This window comes from Podarcis vaucheri (assembly GCF_965113315.1).
Source record: "Podarcis vaucheri genome assembly, chromosome: 7".
Classification (NCBI taxonomy): domain Eukaryota; kingdom Metazoa; phylum Chordata; class Lepidosauria; order Squamata; family Lacertidae; genus Podarcis; species Podarcis vaucheri.
The window spans coordinates 87,856,576-87,878,224 of NC_138765.1; the positions used below are offsets into that span (position 1 = coordinate 87,856,576).

Below are 21,649 nucleotides of genomic sequence, written 5' to 3' on the forward strand. Positions count from 1 at the left end.
GTCAAGGGTCAGGGAGCCAGGGGGCGGAAGTGACTCATAATGCTAGGGAGCGGCGGCGGCGAAGGCGGCGGAACAACAGCAGGAGCCCCAGCTGGCGGCTCAGGGGCGGTTTGGCCCTCTTTTCCCCTTTCCCCTGCCCCGCTCGGGCCCCGCGGGCTCGGGAGCCCCTCCAGGGCGGGCCCTATGAGTGTGTCGCTGGTGGTCCTTCGCTTGGAGCTGGCCGAGACTTCTCCCGTGCCGGGTGGCTTTCCTTACAGCGCGGCCGGTGAGGGGGCTCGGGAGAGAATGAGGGGGAAACAAGACGGGGGGGGTGGAGAGAAAGAGAGGGAAGTCTCTCAGAGAGGGATTAAAACATAAATATTTTTTAAATTCTACTACAGTCACCTCCAGTGTGTTTCACAAGAAAAAAGCACAACTTTTAAAGCACAGCAATTATTATTTTATCCCCAAAGGTAGAAAGCCTAACCGAATTGTATCCTCTAGTTAAAAGGCGCTTATGTAAGAGCAGATGTCTCTGTAGGTGAGATCACACAGAGGTGATACCGGTTGAAGTAGATCATGTTGAGCAAGGTAGAGCAGTGCTCCCAAGTTCATGACAAACTTCATATTGTTGCTGTTTACTATGAAGAGTTACTGGTATCGATCTACATAGAGCGTTATAATGTTTCAAATGAAAAAGGGCTCCCCCTCCAACAACAGTTATATATGAAAGTTGGTGTGCTTGGTTTACTAATAAGCCCTCTGGCAGAAGCCTATGTCAGAGAAGGTAATGCAGAGTATGTGTGCACAACACAGGACAAATCCCTTCCAGAATGTGTGGTATGTTTGGGAATGCAGGATGTACACTCGAGGCAATAATTCTATGTTAAAATAGGCAGTCACTGGTATAGAAGTGTGCCCTCATCTTCATCTATGGCATCTTAGAAAATGTTTAATTCCCCCCCTGGGTAATGCTACACAGACTCCTGGTTTCTGCGTATAGGTCTGTTATTGTACGTGACAAATTGTTAATAACTTAATACAACGGCAAGAAGGAGATAGGGTCTCTGTCTTGTGCTTCCCCTATCAAACAGGGCCCTTTCATCATAATAATGTGATGGAAGTTGTCTAATTAAGCATCCTATCAATTGCTCTAACAGGAAAACCCAGATACCTGTGTTACACTGCATGTGTGTGTTTGTGTGTGTGTAATGCTTTGCTCATGAACTGATTTGTATCTACAAGTGCCTCTGAGATCAGCTAAATGATGTCACAGGTGTGTTGTAGCCCAAATGTTGAACCAATAGGAGGCTGGAAACATTTAATTATTTGTACTCCACCCATCGGACTGGGTTGCCCCAGCCACTCTGGATAGTTTCCAACAAGTTTAAAGAAGAATGAATTAATTAATAGGCTAGTTCAACTGCAATGGATATAATTATTTAGATTTGAAAGGGCGTGTTTGCTTTTGTTGTTTTTGTTCTAGCTTGTGGATAGCTATTATAATAATGCACATCACTGTTTTTGTTTAGCCACTGAAATGTCTGATGAGGAAATCCAGGAGAAATCACTAGCAGCTGCCACAGCCTCCTTAGACGGAAAGGAGCCTGTCGAGAAAGCAGCTATCATTCACCAGCACATTGGCCGCAGGGAGATGACTGATATGATCATTGAAACTATAAAACCTGATGCAGGTACTGGTATGGTGCTTCCATGTGCTTTTGGGCAGAATGCAGGTGCAAGTTTCTGCTTGGAGAAAATGTACAACTATCAGTGGGTGTCAGGCAGAGCCAGTTAACATGCATATGATAGTGTGAGCTTTTTCCTCTCTACTTAGCCATACAACAGGACCATTACTAAATCAGACTTGTTAAGTGCCAGAATGAACTAATTGACCAAACAGGAACACTTTGTTGTTCTTGTTACTGTCTAGGCTGGGAGAGAGGGCAGGACAGGAACAGACTTGGCTCTCGGCCCTTGTTTCTTTGAGACAAGGACATGCCCCAAACAGTGAATGGTTATGAGCCTGCAACTTCTGTAGATTTGTTTGCAAGATTGTTCTAAAGTTTTAAAGTATTCTTAGAACTGATGCCTGCCTATTGAAGGGGTAGTGAACAAGATGCCTTCCAGGTGTTTTAAACTACAACTCCCAGCATCTTTGACCATTGTCCATGTTGGCTTTGGTTGATGGGACTTCCTAGTCTAGAGGGAGTCGGATAGGGAAAGCACATTCTAATATTTCAACAACGATATGAAGGAGTATTGAATCAGGGATTAACTTTCCTGCCTTACCATGCTTTGAACTGCATGAAAGGACTTGCATGAGCATAACAGACCTTTCCCTCCCTGTCCTCCCCACCCCTTTGAGCTACTGGGTTTTCCTGCAATTCTCTGGAGCAGGTTTTAGTTATGGGGGTAGGGAGAAAAGAGGGAGGGGAAGTTCTGTTGCACATGCAGAAGTCCTTGTGCGAATGGAACACCTTCAATGGATGCAACCTTTTTGTCATCAAACATAACCTGAGAAATGTTTTTAGTTGCTAGGGGCTGCTTTGCGGTCTTTAGCTTTTGGATGCTAGGTTAGAGCTGCAATCCTAAACACATTTATTCAGAAGGAATCCCCGTTGGCACACTGGAGCTTGCTTTGGAATCAGTATGCATGGAAATGAGCTGTCAGTGGCCTCTTGATCCTTTCTATGACTAAATAGTCTGGAGGACCAGTTTGCAAGTCACCTACTCAAAACAAAACCCTCAGATTGGTTTCACTGACTCTGTTGGACATGCTTCTGGGTTGGTAAATAGTGAACTGCGGCTTGGAAGTTGTCATTCATATACACAATTTACAAAGGGCCCTTTCTGAGTAGATTTCCTTTATAATGTATGGAAATAGTGTTTTAGAAGAGCAGTTGAATTTTTCACGCAGGCAGTGTCTGACCTATACTTTTCTTGATTCATGAAAAAAGAAGCGTTGAAAGCAGTGATGGAGGAAGGCAAAGCGTCTGAGGCATCCTCCCCAGATGACCGGAGTAAACATAATGGCCAAAGTGGGGGTGTTGGGACAGCACCGGATTCCCCCTCGAAGCAGCTTCCAGACCAGATTTCCTTTTTCAGTGGAAACCCGTCGGTTGAAATAGTTCATGGCATCATGCACCTCTACAAGACAAAGTAAGGAAGTGCTTCTCTTACGTGGCTTGTGCGAAGCGGGTCACAGATCCAAGCCTTGTATGGTTTTTGTGAAACTCCTGCTCCCTTAGGGGAAGGGCTTTAAGTCAGTGGACGAGCAAACATATGAAGATCTCAGATGCGCATTCTCAGCCTAACTTACCTCACAGGGTTGTTGTGAGAATAAAACGGGGAAAGGGAGAACAATGGGTGTCACCTTGAGCTCCTTAGAGGAAAAGTGTGATATAAGTCTAAGAAATGAATGAATGAATGAATCAGTTAGTGGGTGCTGGGACAGGTTCCTCTCTTTTCCTGCACTGCTAGAGAAATATTGCCAGCCAGAGTAGACAATACTAGGCCAAACTGAATCAAATCTAAGGCAAATCCCTAGGTACTCTTTGAAATGTGATAAATCCAGTTCGTGTGTGTGTGTGTATGTGCGTGTGTGTGTGTGTGTGTGTGTGTGTGTGTGTGTATATATATATATATATATATATATATATATATTAGAAGAGGTAACTCTGGTTTAGTCATTTTTTAAAAAGTGCAATGAAAGAAAGTAGCAGCAGGATAAAGTCCAGGGAGGCAGGTTAAAATTGCCTTAACTGATGCTTTAAAGGGTCTGGGAAAGTGTTTGGAGGAAAGTTATTGGTTTGAAATACTTAATTACACTTTGGTTCAGCATCTGTTATGTTTGACAGCACAATCTTGCACTAGTTTCTTTACAGTGGTGGTTCTCTACCATTTAGGAAACTCCTGTTACCTGTTTAGGAACCCTGTGCATTGCTATGCAGCCCCTGTATGTTGAAGAAGGTTCTGGGATATTTCAGGGTGCAAATCGGTTGCTCATATTTTGAACACCGCCCTGAGTCTTGGGCCTGTTTGTGGCCTTGCACAAATCAAGGGTGTACTGTAGTTATTCCTTCAGCTTCATATTGTAGGGCATGGGTAGTTCACAGCCAAGGAATGTGCACGGCAGATAGTTAAGTATTTATTGTTAAAGATAACATCTACGGTCGCTTCTGCAGCTCTGAATACCTACACACACAGTGTAGAATCTAGGCAGCTATTCCCAGGTCTGAGCTTTGTGGACTATGCAGCAGTTGAAACAGCCCCCCCTTTTCTTCACCCCAGTTTATGTATCCTTCCCTAATGGGCTGTGTGCACACGGCCAGAGAGCGCTCCTACATAGAAACTTTCTCTCTGCATCCCTTTTCAATTCCCTCTTGGTTCTGGGAGACAGTGGCCTGCCTGTTCCTGACATCAGGTGGGGAACACTTTTGGCTCCACACATTAGGTACTTGTTAGGATCTGTCATGGGGACCAAATCTGACCACCTGTCAAAGTACCTTTCATGCCAATCTTAAAGGGGAAGTAAGGTAAAGGTGCCCCTGACCATTAAGTCCAGTCGCAGACGACTCTGGGGTTGTGGTGCTCATCTCGCTCTATAGGCAGAGGGAGCCAGAATTTGTCCTCAGACAGCTTCCAGGTCATGTGGCCAGCATGACTAAGCCGCTTCTGGCGAACCAGAGCAGCGCATGGAAATGCCATTTACCCTCCCGCCAGAGCGATACCTATTTATCTACCGTATTTTTCTCTCTATAACACGCACCAGACCATAACACACACATAGTTTTTAGAGGAGGAAAACAAGAAAAAAAATATTCTAAACGAAACAGTGTATTTTTGTGGTTCATGCTGTGGCCACAGACATGTGATCTGACAGTGAGTTTGGAGTAGCCCAATGCAAAAATCCTGAGGATCCATGTGGATCTATGCTTTGTAAGCACGTTTTTGCACCATTGCGGCCCCAGGCAACAGTGGGTGCGTGATTTTTTTGGTGCAAGATGTAGCCATGGACATGCTATGGTGAATTTGGGGTGACCCAGTGCAAAAATCCTGAGGATCCATGTGGATCTGTGCTTTGTAACCACGTTTTAAGTGGGGAGGGAAGGAAAAGCACTCAAGGGACAAGGAGCACGCGTGGGGTGGGTGGAGAAGGATGCTAATAATGAAGAAGAGGGGTATAAGAGGAGAAGGCTCCTCTCCTCTCCCTCTTTGCTCCTTTAGGCATTCCCTCCATAACACGCACAGACATTTCCCCTTACTTTCTAGGAGGACAAAAGTGAGTGTTATGGTGCAAAAAATACGGTACTTGCACTTTGACGTGCTTTTGAACTGCTAGATGAGCAGGAGCAGGCACCGAGCAACGGGAGCTCACCCCGTCGTAGGGATTTGAACCGCTGACCTTCTGATTGGCAAGCCCAAGAGGCTCTGTGGTTTAGACCACAGCGCCACCCGCCTTACATAAACTTTTGTGAGTTTCTCCCCCATCCCTTTCCTTCTAAGTTCTCATTCTTATGCTACTCTAGCACAAATATTTGTGCATCAGACACATGTATCCAGTGGTGCATTAAACCATGAAGCCCGCTGATGGGCATGGTTTAGGGGAAATGGCTTGGTGGGCCAATATTGGCCCGCAGGCTGGCGGTTGCCCACTCCCGTTGTAAAAGAAGATCCACAGTAGCTCACAGCTGCCTACCAAGGAAGTCCATCTTCCTTTGCTGATCATCTTCTTGATGAACTTGAGATGAGCCTTTCTGCTGTACTGTTTGTTATCACAGCAGTGATTTTCTGTAATAGGTAACCAGGTTCAGTGGGGTTGAGAAACCTATAATGAAACAAAGTTACAGATTAATCCAGAAGTAGCCAGCATGATGCCAGATGTGTTGGACTCCAACTCCCATCAGCCCCAGCCAACATGGCCAATGGCAGGGATGATGGGAGTTGGAGTTCTAAACCTCTGGAGGGACACCACATTGGCTGCCCTTGGGTTAATTAGTGCAGTTTTGCAGAAAAGTGAAAGAGGTAGTACATTTCCTCGTCGGAAGACCCTGTTATACAAATTATCTGTACTGTGGGAGCCTTTGAATGAAGTAGATCCGTAATACATCTGTGCTTTTTAATTAAGGCTTTCACTGGTGGCTTGAGGCTTTCAAAATGCCAGCGAACATACTGACCATTCTAATTCCCATCTCATGCAGCAAGATGACCTCCTTGAAAGAAGATGTGCGGCGCAGTGCCATGCTGTGCATTCTCACGGTGCCTGCCACAATGACTAGCCACGACCTCATGAAGTTTGTGGCTTCCTTTTATGATGTCATCGAGCACATGAAGATCATACGAGACTCCACCCCAAACCAGTACATGGTTCTGATCAAATTTAGTACACAGGTAAAAAGCCAAGAGATGAAATGTTACTTTGGCCAAAGGGGGGGAAATGTTTTCTCCAAGTACACAGTTCTTTCAAAAAATGCTTTAGAAACACCCAGCTGTTTCTTCTTCCCAGGATGCCAGAAGTAGTGAACAAGATTCGCAAGCACACTTTTACCCCAGAAAAAATGAAACGAAATTTAAACCCAAGTAACCACTGAACAGGTTTAACCATTCACTGAGGCACATTCAGCAGTAAAACATATGCTCTTCTGCATGTACCTTCCTAAAACTGCTGTTGTGGAGCACCTGGATGCAGTCCAGAGCTACTGGAGGTCATTTTAGGTTCATAAAGGTCTGTGAGACCCACCACCAGCTCATATGCCCAATATGCCATCTTAAATGGTTTAGCTGGTTATGCTGTCCGTGGGTACCTTCTGTGTGATTGTTCTGAGAGCTGGAGAACCTTTCACCAACTGGGTGGCCTCCATGTGTTTTGACTACAACTCCCATCAATCTGAAACATATGGAGGGCACCAGCTTGGGGAAGGCTGTGTTAGAGTGTTAAGACTTTTGGAGGGAAGAGAGTTAAGTTCAGGTCTCTGCTGTTCGGTTCTTTGGTGGGGGAGATTTGGCTTTTACGGGAAAGTACAATGAAATTAAAAGACGCCCGCTTCTTGGGGGAAAAGCAATGACAAACCTAGACAGCATCTTAAAAAGCAGAGACATCACCTTGCCAACAAAGGTCCGTATAGTTAAAGCTATGGTTTTCCCAGTCATGATGTATGGAAGTGAGAGCTGGACCATAAAGAAGGCTGATCGCCGAAGAATTGATGCTTTTGAATTATGGTGCTGGAGGAGACTCTTGAGAGTCCCATGGACTGCAAGAAGATCAAACCTATCCATTCTTAAGGAAATCAGCCCTGAAGCTGAGACTCCAATACTTTGGCCACCTCATGAGAAGAAAAGACTCCCTGGAAAAGAATCTGATGTTGGGAAAGATTGAGGGCAGAAGGAGAACGGGACAAAAGAGGACGAGATGGTTGGACAGTGTTCTTGAAGCTACCAGCATGAGTTTGACCAAACTGCGGGAGGCAGTGGAAGACAGGAGTGCCTGGCGTGCTCTGGTCCATGGGGTCATGAAGAGTTGGACACAACTAAATGACTAAACAACAACAAACAACCTTTTTTTGCCAGCTTTACTTCTTTGGAGACACTTGGGGCTTTGAATCCAGTTGCTGATTTGATACCATTTGCAATTCAGATCTGTTTGGAGTCAGGAGTCAGTTACTGGACACAGCACAAGCAGTTTGCAGTTGTCTAAAATGATTCAGTTTGTATGTTTGACTTGAAGCACTGCCTCAGGTGGGCTTGGGGGATTCTGACTGAGCATTAAGGTGGCAAGAAGCAGGGAAGCTGGAGGTGGGCGGTCTCCAATAAAACCTGACCAGAAAACACATACAAGTCTTTCATGTGCATTTGGGAAGTTAGGATTTAATCTATTGGAATATAGCAGTATCCATATATGGAAAATCCCAGGCTTCTTAAAACTTGAATCTGGGTTTTTAACTTGATTCTGGCACCTATAAATTTTATATCTTATCTTTGCCTTGCTTAATCTTGGTGCTGTACAGCTCCAGGTGCTTTCAAAATAAACATTTGGATTTGCAGCAGCATCTGAGCTTTCAGCAGAGTTAGGATGTGTGCATTATAAATACTTGCCGTATTTTTGGCTCTATAAGACACACCGGACCATAGGACACACTGGACTATCGGGGGGGGGGGAGAGAACAGGAAAAAAAATTCTCCCCCTCTCTGCTCAGCGCCCCTTCAGCGAAGCGGTAGGAGAAATGGAGCCCCTTCCATTTCTCTTCCCGTTTTGCTGAAGGGGTGCTGCGCAGAGAGGGAAACTGTGCAGCGCCTCTCCAGCGAAGCGAAGCCTGGAGAGCAAGAGGGATCGGTGTGCACCGACCCCTTTCACTCTCCAGGCTTCAGGCGGCTATCTGCAAGCCTTTGGAGTGCAGCGGGAACTCCTGCTGCGCTCTGAAGGCTTGCGTATAGCTGCCTGAAGCCCCCGGAGCACAGCGGGAGTTTCCTGCGTTCCAGGGCTTCAGGCGGCTTCAGCGAAAGCAACACGAGGCCTCCGGAGCACGGGGAGCTCTCCCTCTGCGCTTCAGAGGCTTCGCGTTGCTATCGCTGAAGCCAAGGAGCCTGCATTCGCTCCATAGGACACACACACATTTCCTCTTCATTTTTGGAGGGGAAAATGTGCGTCCTATAGAGCGAAAAATACGGGATTTCCTTTTTAAAAAAGTGTTCTAGATTCTGAGGGGACTGTTTAAGCACCACCGGCCTGGGAAGTAATCTCAGTTTGTCTCCTATTGGCACAGATGCCTCTGTTCTGCTTTTCACTGTAGTGGGCTGTGCTCTCTCCATCCAAACAACTCAGTCTCTTCTCCCTTGCTTTAATTGTAGGCAGATGCAGACAGCTTCTACATGACTTGCAATGGCCGGCAGTTCAATTCCATAGAAGAGGATGTTTGCCAGCTGGTCTACGTGGAGAGGGCAGAGATCTTCAAGTCAGAAGAGGTCAGTTCCATCGCATTTTTCCAACTCTGGCATCCTCTCAGGATCCCAGGTCCCTTCAGCCAGCTGGATGCAGCACCTCAAGGTCCCATCAGGAATTGTGAATGTCTACAAAAGAGCTTGTCTCTGTTTGTGTGCATTTTTAAACACCAATCTGCCCCTTGATTCTTTTGCCCAGTGGCTTCCAAACTGTGTTCTGAGGAAGTCTGGGGAGAAGATCAGTACAGTGGTACATTGGTTCTCAAACCTAGTCCGTTCGACTCCCGAAACTGTTCGAAAACCAAGGCATGGCTTCCGATTGGCCGCATGAGCTTCCTGCACTCAAGCAGAAACCGTGTCGGATGTTTGGCTTCCGAAAATCTTTTTGCAAACCAGAACACTTACTTCCGGGTTTGTTGATCATTGTTCACTGCCCGGGACTCTGTTTAGAGAAAGGAAAGCTGATTTGTTTGACAACTAAGCCACTCGAGAACCAAGGTGCCACTGTAATTGGAGGGGGTGGGGTTGGCATATTGAATGACAGCCTCTCCAACATTAGTGATCTTCCTGTGCTGTATGCAGTTGGTGGGAAGCATTGAGCGAGTTCCAGGCATTTTGTACCATCTAAAAGCTGCAGTAAAGAGTTAACAATGACAGCAAAGCCAATGCAGGGCTCTTGCAATTTATTCCCATAAGCTAATACATGCATAGGGAAGACAAATAAGGAAAAGAAAATAAAGACAGAATCATGTTAGTTTACTAAATCTCTTTAGAAATCTGCATCCCATGTAAGGCTGATGATTTAGCACCTACAAATGAGGAATAAATAAGTACAGTGGTACCTTGGGTTACAGGCGCTTCAGGTTACAGACTCTGCTAACCCAGAAGTATTACCTCGGGTTAAGATCTTTGCTTCAGGATGAGAACAGAAATCATGCAGCGGCAGCACAGCGGCAGCAGGAGGCCCCATTAGCTAAAGTGGTGCTTCAGGTTAAGAACAGTTTCAGGTTAAGAACAGACCTCCAGAACGAATTAAGTTCTTAAACCGAGGTACTACTGTATGAGAAATGGAAGCCATATATGCGCCAGGTTTAGCTTGAACTTTAGCTCATCTGACACTGGCGTAATTTTTTTCCATCAAAGCTGTATCTCCAAACATGATCTCCCTGTTTTGTTTTGCCAGGCAGGCTTTTGTTTCTAGCTTGGGCTCGGTTTTCGGGCACTACAGCTCTGTGTGCTGCCATGGATGAGTGCTGTTTTTGGCCTCTCTATAAAGTGGCTGGTGGGCTTAGAATCCCCTTTCGCTATTGAGAAGGCGAGAAGAAGAATGGGGGGAAATGAACACATTGTTTGGTTGCATGAGCAGGACCCTGACAAATCTGGATGTGACTTTTTTCTTCCTCCTCCTCCTCTGCAGGGGGCCAGTCTTCCTGTCATGGACTTGACTGAGCTCCCCAAGTGCACTGTCTGCCTAGAGAGAATGGACGAGTCCGTCAACGGGATTCTCACAACGCTTTGCAACCACAGCTTCCACAGCCAGTGTCTGCAGCGGTGGGAGGACACCACGTAAGAAGCTCTCTTCATTCTGGAGTATTGCCGGGGGTGGGGGTGTCTGCGTGCCTTTCCCAGTTTTGTTGCCCTTCCAACATGTAGCAGTGGGCCTAAATGTGAGGGTTCCAGAAAACCTGCCAGTGCCCTGAATCAGGCATGGCTAACTTGAAGTCCTCCAGAAGTTAAGCTGAAACTCCCTCATCCATGAGCCATGGCCCTGCTGGCTGGGCGGACGAGATCAACAAGTCCTGTAGGTTAAACAACCCTCCCCCAAACTGGACTTGAATCATAGAGTTGGAAGAGACCACAAGGGCCATCGAGTCCAACCCCCTGCCAAGCAGGAAACACCATCAGAGCACTCCTGACATATGGTTGCCAAGCCTCTGCTTAAAGACCTCCAAAAATGGAGACTCCACCACACTCCTTGGCAGCAAATTCCACTGTCGAACAGCTCTCACTGTCAGGAAGTTCCTCCTAATGTTTAGGTGGAATCTTCTTTCTTGTAGTTTGGATCCATTGCTCCGTGTCCGCTTCTCTGGAGCAGCAGAAAACAACCTTTCTCCCTCCTCTATGTGACATCCTTTTATATATTTGAACATGGCTATCATATCACCCCTTAACCTCCTCTTCTCCAGGCTTTGGTTTGATCTAGTGTGTTCACTTGACTTTTTCAACAAATCATGTTACTTTATTGGGCTACATAAACACCAGTATTTTTAGTCTGCACGGTAGGGCAGGTCCCCATCTAAAATAGCCAACAGTTCATAACCCGACACTGCCGCCAGTGTTTGAGGCATGGTGCCTGCCTATAGATCAGTTGCTGGGGAGAGTGTTGTTGTGCCCGGGTCCTGCTTGTCGGCTTCTAAGAGGCCACTGTGAGTACAAGGTGCTGGGACTAGATAGGCCTTTGGTCTGATAAGGGCTGCTCTTACGTTTTTTTGTCGGGGGAAAGGAAGAGAAAAAGCACTTGGGCTTAACAGCAGTGGGGGTACAGAATGATGTGGTCGTGCTCATGGCTTCACGGAAGAAGCACATACACTTGGTGATGGGATGGATGGAAGGCAGGTCTGGGTTTCAAACTCTTCAGTTGTGCCACTCGCTGGATGACCTTAGGCCAGCCATTCTTTCTAACCTGTTTTACAAGACTAGCTTTTGGCATACGTGCCCTACCCTCCTCCTCAGGTTGTGTAAGAGTTGCAATAATAATAAAAGAAAATTAAAAGTAGGGACACCGCTTATGTGATTCCCTGACCCTAGGATATAGGGCAAGATAAAATTACTGGAACAGTGAAAGATGATGGCGTACCCTTTTGGCCAAGGTGGACCCAATTTTCAAAAGCTCTTTTTGACCATGTTGTTGCTTCTTTTTATTCCCTCTGCTTCTGTCTGTCTCTTCAGCAACAGCAGTGAGGGTTGCTTAGTCTAACCCATGGGTAGGCAAACTAAGGCCCAGGGGCCTGACACGGCCCAATCGCCTTCTAAATCCGGCCCACGGACGGTCTGGGAATCAGCATGTTTTTACATGAGTAGAATGTGTGCTTTTATTTAAAATGCATCTCAGGGTTATTTGTGGGGCATAGGAATTCATTCATTCATTCCCCCCCCCCAAAAAAAAAATATAGTCTGGCCCCGCACAAGGTCTGAGGGACAGTGGACTGGCCCCCTGCTGAAAACATTTGCGGACCCCTGGTCTAACCCATCCCGTATTCTTAGCAGATTTCTTATATTCCTGCCCTGGCTTTCTCTTTTAAGTTACTGAGTTATCTAGGAAGTTCTTAAAATGGCTAGAACAGGGATAGCCAATGTAGTGCCCTCTGCAGGTTGATGGACTCTGAACCCCTATTGGTGCCATCCAGCATGGCCAGTGGTCATGGATGCTGGCAGTTGTACTTCAGCAGCAGCCGGATTTGCCCTGCACCTCCCACAAGTTAATCGGCCTGGATTGTAACCACTTCTCTTTCCCCTGCCTCTTCCAGGTGTCCTGTGTGCAGGTACTGCCAGACGCCGGAACCTGTGGAAGAGAACAAGTGCTTTGAGTGTGGAGTCCAAGAAGTGAGTGGGCACAGAACAGGGCCAATTTTTATGCTGATACTTGTATCGTCTGCAGTGGGGGCTGTTTACAGAGGGAACCATTTTCTCCAGGCTAGCCAACCCTGAATGCACTTTTAAATCTCACTGGGAGAGGGGTTGCAGTAAGGAGGGATCAGAAGACGCAGAGGGTGTCCCCACCCAACTGCAAATGGTACATGCAGTTGCTTGAAGAAAAGATAAGCTAAGAAAGAAACAAATTTCCCATTTGCTGAGGCAAACTGGCACATCAGTAAAGTGCACTGGCTCCTGGTGGAGTACAGGATCAGGTTTAAGGTGCTGGTTTTAACCTTTTAAACCCTATACCACAATAGGACCCTCGTACCTACGGGACTGCCTCCCCTGGTATGTCCCACGGAGGACCTTATGGTCTTCAAATAAAAACATCTTGGAGATCCCAGGCCACAGAGAGGTTAGGCTGGCCTCGACCAGAGCCAGGGCTTTTTCGGCCGTGGCCCCGATCTGGTGGAACGCTCTGTCACAAGAGACTAGGGCCCTGCGGGACTTGACATCTTTCCTCAGGGCGTGCAAGATGGAGCTGTTCCGCCAGGCCTTTGGCCAAGGCACAGTCTAACCCCCTCTCTCCTAACCCAATGTTTGCCATTAATTTGATTCTGAATTGATTCTAGAATGCATTTTAATTAATTGATTGTGCAATTTTATGTACACTGTGCTATTTTTACCTGTTGTTAGCCGCTCAAATTATTATTATTATTATTATTATTATTATTATTATTAATTATTTGTACCCCGCCCATCTGGCTGGATTTCCCCAGCCACTCTGGGCGGCTTCCACAGAAACCAAAAAACACTAAAATATCATACATTAAAAGCTTCCCTGAATAGGGCCGCCTTAAGATGTCTTCTGAATGTCAGGTAGTTGTCCATCACCTTGACATCCAATGGGAGGGCATTCCACAGGGCGGGCGCCACCACCGAGAAGGCCCTCTGCCTGGTTCCCTGTAGCTTTGCTTCTCGCAGGGAGGGAACCGCCAGAAGGCCCTCGGCGCTGGACCTCAGTGTCCGGGCAGAACGATGGGGGTGGAGACGCTCCTTCAGGTATACTGGGCCGAAGCCGTTTAGGGCTTTAAAGGTCAACACCAGCACTTTGAATTGTGCTCGGAAACGTACTGGGAGCCAATGTAGGTCTTTCAAGACCGGTGTTATGTGGTCTCGGCGGCCGCCCCCAGTCACCAGTCTAGCTGCCGCAGTCTGGATTAGCTGTAGTTTCCGAGTCACCTTCAAAGGTAGCCCCATGTAGAGCGCATTGCAGTAGTCCAAGCGGGAGATAACTAGAGCATGCACCACTCTGGCCAGACAGTCCGCGGGCAGGTAGGGTCTCAGCCTGCGTACCAGGTGGAGTTGGTAGACAGCTGCCCTGGATACAGAATTGACCTGCGCCTCCATGGACAGCTGTGAGTCCAAAATGACTCCCAGGCTGCGCACCTGGTCCTTCAGGGGCACAGTTACCCTATTCAGGACCAGGGAGTCCTCCACACCAGCCCACCCCCTGTCCCCCAAAAACAGTACTTCTGTCTTGTCAGGATTCAACTTCAATCCATTAGCCGCCATCCATCCTCCAACCGCCTCCAGGCACTCACCCAGGACCTTCACCGCCTTCACTGGTTCTGATTTGAAAGAAAGGTAGAGCTGGGTATCATCTGCATATTGATGGACACCCAGTCCAAACCCCCTGATGATCTCTCCCAGCGGCTGCATATAGATGTTAAAAAGCATGGGGGAGAGGACGGAGCCCTGAGGCACCCCACAAGTGAGCGCCCAAGGGTCTGAACACTCATCCCCCACCACCACTTTCTGAACACGGCCCAGGAGGAAGGAGCGAAACCACTGTATGACAGTGCCCCCAGCTCCCAACCCCTCTAGACGGTCCAGAAGGATGCTATGGTCGATTGTATCAAAGGCCGCTGAGAGATCCAGCAGAACTAGGAAACAACTCTCACCTTTGTCCCTAGCTCGCCGGAGATCATCAACCAGTGCGACCAAGGCAGTTTCAGTCCCATGATGAGGCCTGAACCCTGATTGGAAGGGATCCAAATGGTCCGCATCCTCCAGGCTTTGGCCAGGGAGGGTGGGATACAAATAAAAAAATATTATTATTATTATTATTATTATTATTATTATTAGGCAACTGATAGGCAAGCAGGGCCTGCCCCCTTTCCCAGCGTGCCCCAGGCCACCTTTGAGTGTCCCTCTGTTCCTCTCGGTGCCCAACGATGGGATCCTTTGCATGTTTACTCAAAACTCTCTATTCCACTATTCATTGGGACTTTGCAGCAAGGGTAAGGATTGCGGCCTCTCTGTCTGTCTGCTTTTTCTGAGCTTCAGTACAATCCTTCTATTCATGCAGAACCTGTGGATATGTCTGATTTGCGGGCACATTGGATGCGGGCGCTACGTTAGCCGGCACGCCTACAAGCACTTTGAGGAGACGCAGCACACCTACGCCATGCAGCTGACCAATCACAGAGTCTGGGACTACGCTGGAGGTATTTCCTCTACCTGACACTGCTTGAGGAGCGGCCATTGCTGAGCCTTAAATCTGTGCTTCGGTATTTAGCTGCCGAGCCAAACCTGCCTCGTACCATGTCAGGCTCTTGGTCCTTCTAGGGAAAGTGGACCATCTACTTTGCATGTGGGAAGTCCCAGGTTCAGTTCAAAAGGGGGCTGGGAATGTCATCAGTCTGCATCTGAAACCCTGGAGAGCCACAACAAGCCAGTGTAGGCAGTACTGAGCCAGACAGAACACTGTTCTTTGTTGTTGTTAGAAGATTTTTATTAAAGTTTTTCACAATACAGTAAGATAATTACTGCGAAAAGAGTACAGAGTCCTTTCCTAAAGGCAATTCTCAGCCCCCACCATCTACAGAAAGTAGGCACCCCTCCCAGCTCTCACCTGCGATCCTTCCTTCCTGCTCCCAGCCTCTCACCCAGGTAGGCCGACATTGCCCTGTCTCCCACCCAGGGACCTCCATCAGCCATGAACAACCCCCATGAGTACACAATCCCTGGACATTAGCAAAGGCCCCAAAAATACAACTCGAAAGAAAAAGAGAGATGCAAAAATGGAAAAGGAAAAAATATAAGAAGAGAGGAAAGAGACAGAAAGCAACAGACAAAAGGGAAAGTAACATTACAGAAAAGTAAAAAGGACATTTGATTTTCCATCTGCCAGTTACAGGAAAAAAAGAAAAGATTAAGACATTCAGTCCATGATAACACCCATCTTTTCTACTTTCTGTTAAACAATATTTCTTTTAAGTCAAAGTGTCTCAGAATCATTCATTTCTTTTTCTCACAAAAAGTCCAAGAGGGGTTCCTGAACTATTATTATTACTGGTAAAAGTCAACCATGTTCTTTCTTTGATATTAACTTTACCTCTGTTAATTCTCACCACTCTTCCTCCATATAGAATAATAGTAAATCCTTCCATCCATGGCTGTGTTATCTCCACTGCAAACAAATATTGGGAGAAAATTCCATAATTTCCCCCCTTGTTATATCCTTTAATTCATGCCCAGTTCCATATGTTCAAATTCCATTTCCTGTTTATGATAGTATCACAATCTTCTCCTCTAGAATCTTCCATTTCCTTTCCCCCCCAGAGACAGTATCATAAATTCAGTAATATTGTCCTCTGAATTCTCTGCAAATCGTATGTAGAATACTTCCTCTGGTGGAACTAAAGAAAGGCCAAGACTGAGGTTTCCCCAAAGTTCAGTAGCAGAGCACTGGCTTTTCTTGCAGAAGGTCCCTGGTTCATTCCCTGGCATTTTCACATTGGGTGGGAATATCCCGTCTAAAACCCTGGAGAGCCAGTGCCAATCAGTATAGACCAGCCTTTCTCAGCCTTGAGCCTCCAGATGTTCTTGAACTACAACTCCATAAGCCTTGACCACTGGGCATGCTGGCTAGGAATGATGGGAGTTGTAGTCCAACAACATCCATGGACCCAAGGTTGTGAATGGCTGGTATGCTATAGACAATACTGAGTTACAGTGGTGCCCCGCAAGACAAACGCCTCGCAAGACGGAAAACCCGCTAGACGAAAGGGTTTTCCGTTTTGGAGGCGCTTTGCAAAACGAATTTCCCTATGGGCTTCCTTCGCAAGACGAAAGCCCATAGGGAAATCTCCGGGACAGCGGGGAAGCGCAGCGCGTCTTCCCCACTGTCCTCGGACCTCCTCCGAATGCTGGCGGTGGGGCGGAAAGCCCTTCTCCCCGCGCCAGCCTTCGGAAGGCTCCTCCGAAGGCTGGCGGTGGGGAGAAAAGCCCTTCTCCCCGCGCCAGCCTTCAGAAGGCTCCTCCGAAGGCTGGCAGTGGGGCGGAAAGCCCTTCTCCCCGCGCCAGCCTTCGGATGGCTGTCCTGAAGACTTGCGGTGGGAGGAGGGTTTTCCTTCCCACCGCCAACATTCAGAATGCTGTTCTGAATGTTGGCGGTGGGGAGGAAAAACCCTCCTCCCACCGCAAGCCCCGGGAACAGAGGAGAAGCGCTGCGCCCCTTCCCCTCTGTTCCCGTACCTGTCCTGAAGGCTTGCGGTGGGGAGAAAAGCCCTTCTCCGCACCGCCAGCCTGGCAATCGGTTTCCATAGGAACGCATTAATTGATTTTCAATGCATTCCTATGGGAAACCGTGCTTCGCAAGACGAAAAACTCGCAAGAAGAAAAAACTTGCGGAACGAATTAATTTCGTCTTGCGAGGCACCACTGTAGATGGAACTTTAATCAAGAAGGGTCCTGGGTCCTGTGGGACAATTGCAGGAAGCAGGTTGGCTGAGATTGTGCTTGCTAGAAGCTCAGCAGTGCAGCCATCTTCATTACCAGGGCCCAACTCCTCCTGTAGGGTGAGACTGGAAGTAGCTGAGTGCTCCACCTACGAGATTCCCAGCAGGGTCGGCTTGTTGTATGGTGAGCGTGGGTAGAATTGGTAACTGAATTTTACTCTTGCTTTCTGTATCTATTTTTTTAAAAAAATAATATTCATTATATTTTCCCAAAAAAGAAGAAAAAAATAAAAAGAAAAACAATACAATACAGCACATCAAATTAACAAAACAAAACAAAAACAATAAAATAAATCAAACAATTTCATTATCCCATCTTTCATTCACTTATTTCCACGACCTCCTCACACCTCCCTTTTTGTATTCCACTTCTGTTAATTATTTCAGCAATTCCTTTCCATCTTCCTCTGTTTTCTATCCTATAATTATCTTAACTCATTCTAACCTTATTTTTCCTTTAATGCTCTATTAATCTATCTGTACTTAATTCCTTATAACATTTCTACTAAAGCCATATAACTTCATTCCAACATTTTTCTAACATTCATTAATTTTACAGTATTTTTATAAATAGTCTTTAATTTTTTTTCCAATCTTCTTCCACCAACTCCTCTCCCTGGTCTCGGATTCTGCCAGTCATTTCCGCCAGTTCCATGTAGTCCATCAACTTCATCTGCCATTCTTCCCGGGTGGGCTTTCTGTATCTATTTGTAATTCCAAATAGGAAATTGGAGCTAGTCAGTCAGGGTTGTTGCATTTCTCTCTCTCTCTCTCTCTATAGATAATTATGTCCACCGGCTAGTGGCCAGCAAAACAGACGGGAAGCTAGTTCAGTATGAGTGCGAGGGGGACATATGCCAAGAAGAGAAGATTGACGCATTACAACTAGAGGCAAGTCCACATTGGTTTTCTTCCCCTCTTGCTTTTACACATTCTCTCTGGCTTCCTTAATGGTTGGTGCAAGTTGGGTGCGTAATGCAAAGTAACCCAAACGAATGGAGACAACAGGCAACCCTCTGTTTACATGTGAGCTTGAATGGCACTCGGACAACTGAAGCCGCAGGTCCTTTTCAGTTGCAAGCTAGCTGTTGAGTTTGTGGGACTGTCAGGGCAGAATCCTGGACCCATGTCAAATGCAGGAACGGCTCTCCCTGTGGAATATTGCCTTCTCATTGCCTCTTCTTTCCTTCTGAACACAGTATTCTTACTTGCTGACAAGTCAGTTGGAGTCCCAGCGTATATACTGGGAGAACAAGATAGTCCGAATAGAAAAGGACACGGCCGAAGAGGTGAGTTTCCTATGGGCACTAGCGGCACTTTCAGCTCTTCTGAGGATGGCAGGTTGAAGGAAATGCTGGTAGCGGGCTGGTAGTGGAGGGAGGTTGGGCAAATTGGTGATAGTGCTCTTCCCTCTAAAGTTGGTCCAACAAGTTGGCATCTTCTCTGATGGTCCTAAGTTTGGGGGTGGGAGGACTTTGAACGTAATCCTAGACCTTTTTACCGAGGGCGGGTGCTTTGCCACAGAACTGTGGCCCTTTGCGTAATGCACATTAGAAAAGGCTCCCCAAAAAAGACCACCCTTGTTCTCAGGCTTACAATCTAAAAACACACAACCCAAAAGGAAAATGGAGAGGGAGGGAGGAAGGAAGCCCCAGTTCAAATTCTTAGGGTTTTTTTACGTAGTTCTTGGTTATCTCTCTTCTTGAAATTTCTTCACTGACTCCCCCAGGAAATGGCCAGAGTCTAGGAATCACTCCAGAACACTCAACCCTTATGGAGAGAACACCCAGTTAGACTCTGTCTTGCTTGAAAAGTGCCATTTCTCTTTTTCTAAAAACAGATTAACAACATGAAGACTAAATTTAAAGAGACGATTGAGAAATGCGACTCGCTCGAGCACAGACTGAATGACTTGATCAAAGAGAATCAATCTATCGAAAGGAAGTATGTGCTTTGTGTTGTGTTTATCCTTAAGAAGCCAAAATCATGTGCAGTCAAACCACACTGGGTTCAATGGCAGGTGGGATTACCAAAGTCTTTTCCTGGACGCCTGCCCCTTTTAAAATGTTTTTAAAATTGTTTTTCCAAGCACATGAAAAGCCGAATGCGCATGTGTTGCTGGCCTGCTGCATTCATAATGAAGTACCGTATTTTTTGCTCTATAAGACTCACCTTTTCCCTCCTAAAAAGTAAGGGGAAATGTGTGTGTGTCTTATGGAGCGAATGCAGGCTGCGCAGCTATCCCAGAAGCCAGAACAGCAAGAGGGATTGCTGCTTTTGCTGCGCAGCGATCCCTCTTGCTGTTCTGGCTTCTGAGATTCAGAATTTTTTTTTTCTTGTTTTCCTCCTCCAAAAACTAGGTGCGTCTTATGGTCTGGTGCGTCATAGAGCGAAAAATACGGTAATTACCTTGGCATGGCCTCTGGGACTACTGTTTGATACCCACATCCTACGGAGTAGACTCTGAATGTAACATAGTTCCCTCTCATTTTCTGCCCTTCAGGTGCACCCAACTAAACACCAAAGTGTCCAAGCTGACCACGGAGCTGGAGGAGGAGCAGGAAATGAACAAGTGCCTGCGAGCCAACCAGATCTTGCTCCAGAACAAGCTGAAGGAGGAGGAGAAGCTTCTGAAGGAGACATGTGAGCAGAAGGACCTGCAGATCACGGAGGTCCAGGAGCAACTGCGAGACGTCATGTTCTACCTGGAGACACAGCAGAAGATCAATCACCTCCCCGCTGAGGCTAGGCAGGAAATCCAAGATGGACAGATCAATATTGCCATGGCATCGTCAGCCGGCTCATCGGCGGGGGGTCCCGGGAAGCCTTCATCCCGGAAGGGTAGAGGCAAGAGGGGCAAGTGAGAGATGAGGTGGCTGCAGCTGACCTTACTGAAACTGGCCACAGAGGGGTGGCCGGGGGGGCTGAAGGAGAGTCGCTTGTCAGGTGAAGCAGGTGCAAGAGTCTAGCAAGGGATGAGCGACCAGTTTGCAGAGCCTTTCCTACCCCAGTGCACTAGCCAACAGCCATCGGCAGCCCTTAAGATGCTCTTTCCCTCTGCTGGCTATCTAGCTACTCATAGGCACTATGTAGTGACTCCTTGGCTGTCTGGCGTATTTAGCCTCCCCTTCTCTGCTGCATAACCTGAGAACACTGTGTTCAAGTTTTAGATGTTTGCTTGAAATCATACTTTAAACTAAGTGCAAAAAAACCAAAATGACAAGAGCCTTAGATTTCTTTTTTCCCCAGGGGGGCGCAGGAAGAGACGTTGTGGCCTTGCGCCTTTTGTAAGCTAGGAGTACACCTGGACCCAGGCTCCCTTTCCTGATTTTGAGGCACCTGGCTTGAAAGCACATGCAGGCAGTCTCTCCTCTTGGTAGGCGTGCGCTGCAAAGTGGCAGAATTGCCAGTCGAGTGGGAAAGTTCTGCTCAGCTGGAAAGTTTTGTGCCAGGAGCCTTGCTGAACGTTGGCGTTGAAGAGCTCCGAGGAGTTGGGTGCAAGAACTGCATCTCTGTGAGATGCATCCTTTTTGAGGCCTTTGTCCTAAGCCTGTCCCCCGGGTTGTAAAACTTCTGGGAGGCCTTGGCTGGTGAATGAGGACTGAGTTAATGAAGAGCATTGTCCAGACTTTGAAGGGCTGTCCAGAAAGCGAGGGAGAAATCTGCTTAAGGGGTGGGAAATGCACTGAAGGTTTGCCTTGTTGAAATCTCAGGTGCCTAGGGCTTAGTAGAAAGGTTGATGCTTGCAGCAAAGCAAGGACCACGCTGGCTTCTGGGAAATTGCAAAACTACTGCGCTGGGTGTCCCCGAGTTCATTCACAATGCCCCAGTTCCTTGTGCTGCACTGCGCCTGCATCCTCTCCCTGTCTTCTTCCAAATGCTCCTCCCCTTGACAACCAGTGTTTTCTGCCTTGATACCTGACTATGCACTGCATGTGAACACATGTGATCAGACCCTGAAACCTGCCTTGAGAGAGTGATTTAGAGTGGAAAAGCTGTGTGCATGTACCTAACCTGTCCCCTGCCGCTGCTTCTTCACTTCCTATCCGCTCGCCATGTCCCAAGTGTGTGTTTCCGCTGTGGGGTTCCACACATGTGGTTTTCCTTGCAACTACCTTGGGAGTTGGTTATGTGTGTTTGTGTGTCAATTCTAACACACAAACCTCGTCTCTTCTGTTTGCTAATGTGTGTGGCTGCCCTAATGCCCTCTCGACATCTTAAGAGAGCTGTGAATAGGCAGGTTCTGCCTGCAACCTGAGCACTGCTTTGGGTCTTGCCCCCACCCCTCCAAA

At 47.2% G+C, this 21,649-nt stretch overlaps 1 protein-coding gene across 2 annotated transcripts; it reads left to right on the top strand.

Annotated features, from left to right (window-relative positions):
• Positions 1–22: 22 nt before the first annotated feature.
• Positions 23–20,580, top strand: BRAP (BRCA1 associated protein). Of its 2 annotated transcripts, none has more exons than XM_082230744.1 (12): positions 23–265; positions 1,512–1,673; positions 2,943–3,141; positions 6,183–6,372; positions 8,827–8,940; positions 10,334–10,482; positions 12,444–12,519; positions 14,924–15,062; positions 18,139–18,248; positions 18,557–18,646; positions 19,198–19,301; positions 19,861–20,580. In XM_082230744.1, exons 1-12 carry the CDS (start codon positions 40–42, stop codon positions 20,219–20,221), a joined length of 1,920 nt encoding a protein of 639 aa, XP_082086870.1. In that variant the 5' UTR covers positions 23–39; the 3' UTR covers positions 20,222–20,580. The 2 variants fall into 2 exon arrangements, with proteins under 2 accessions (XP_082086870.1, XP_082086869.1); XM_082230743.1 differs by having other exon boundaries at positions 24–265; positions 2,940–3,141.
• The last annotated feature ends 1,069 nt before the right edge of the window (positions 20,581–21,649 follow it).

Bases quoted from the DNA above. Each gene is read 5' to 3' on its own strand.
- BRAP (XM_082230743.1), top strand. From the start codon at position 40: ATGCTAGGGAGCGGCGGCGGCGAAGGCGGCGGAACAACAGCAGGAGCC. The intron at 3,142-6,182 runs GTAAGGAAGTGC...CATCTCATGCAG, and splicing joins ATGCACCTCTACAAGACAAA to CAAGATGACCTCCTTGAAAG. The intron at 18,647-19,197 runs GTGAGTTTCCTA...TTCTAAAAACAG, and splicing joins AAAAGGACACGGCCGAAGAG to ATTAACAACATGAAGACTAA.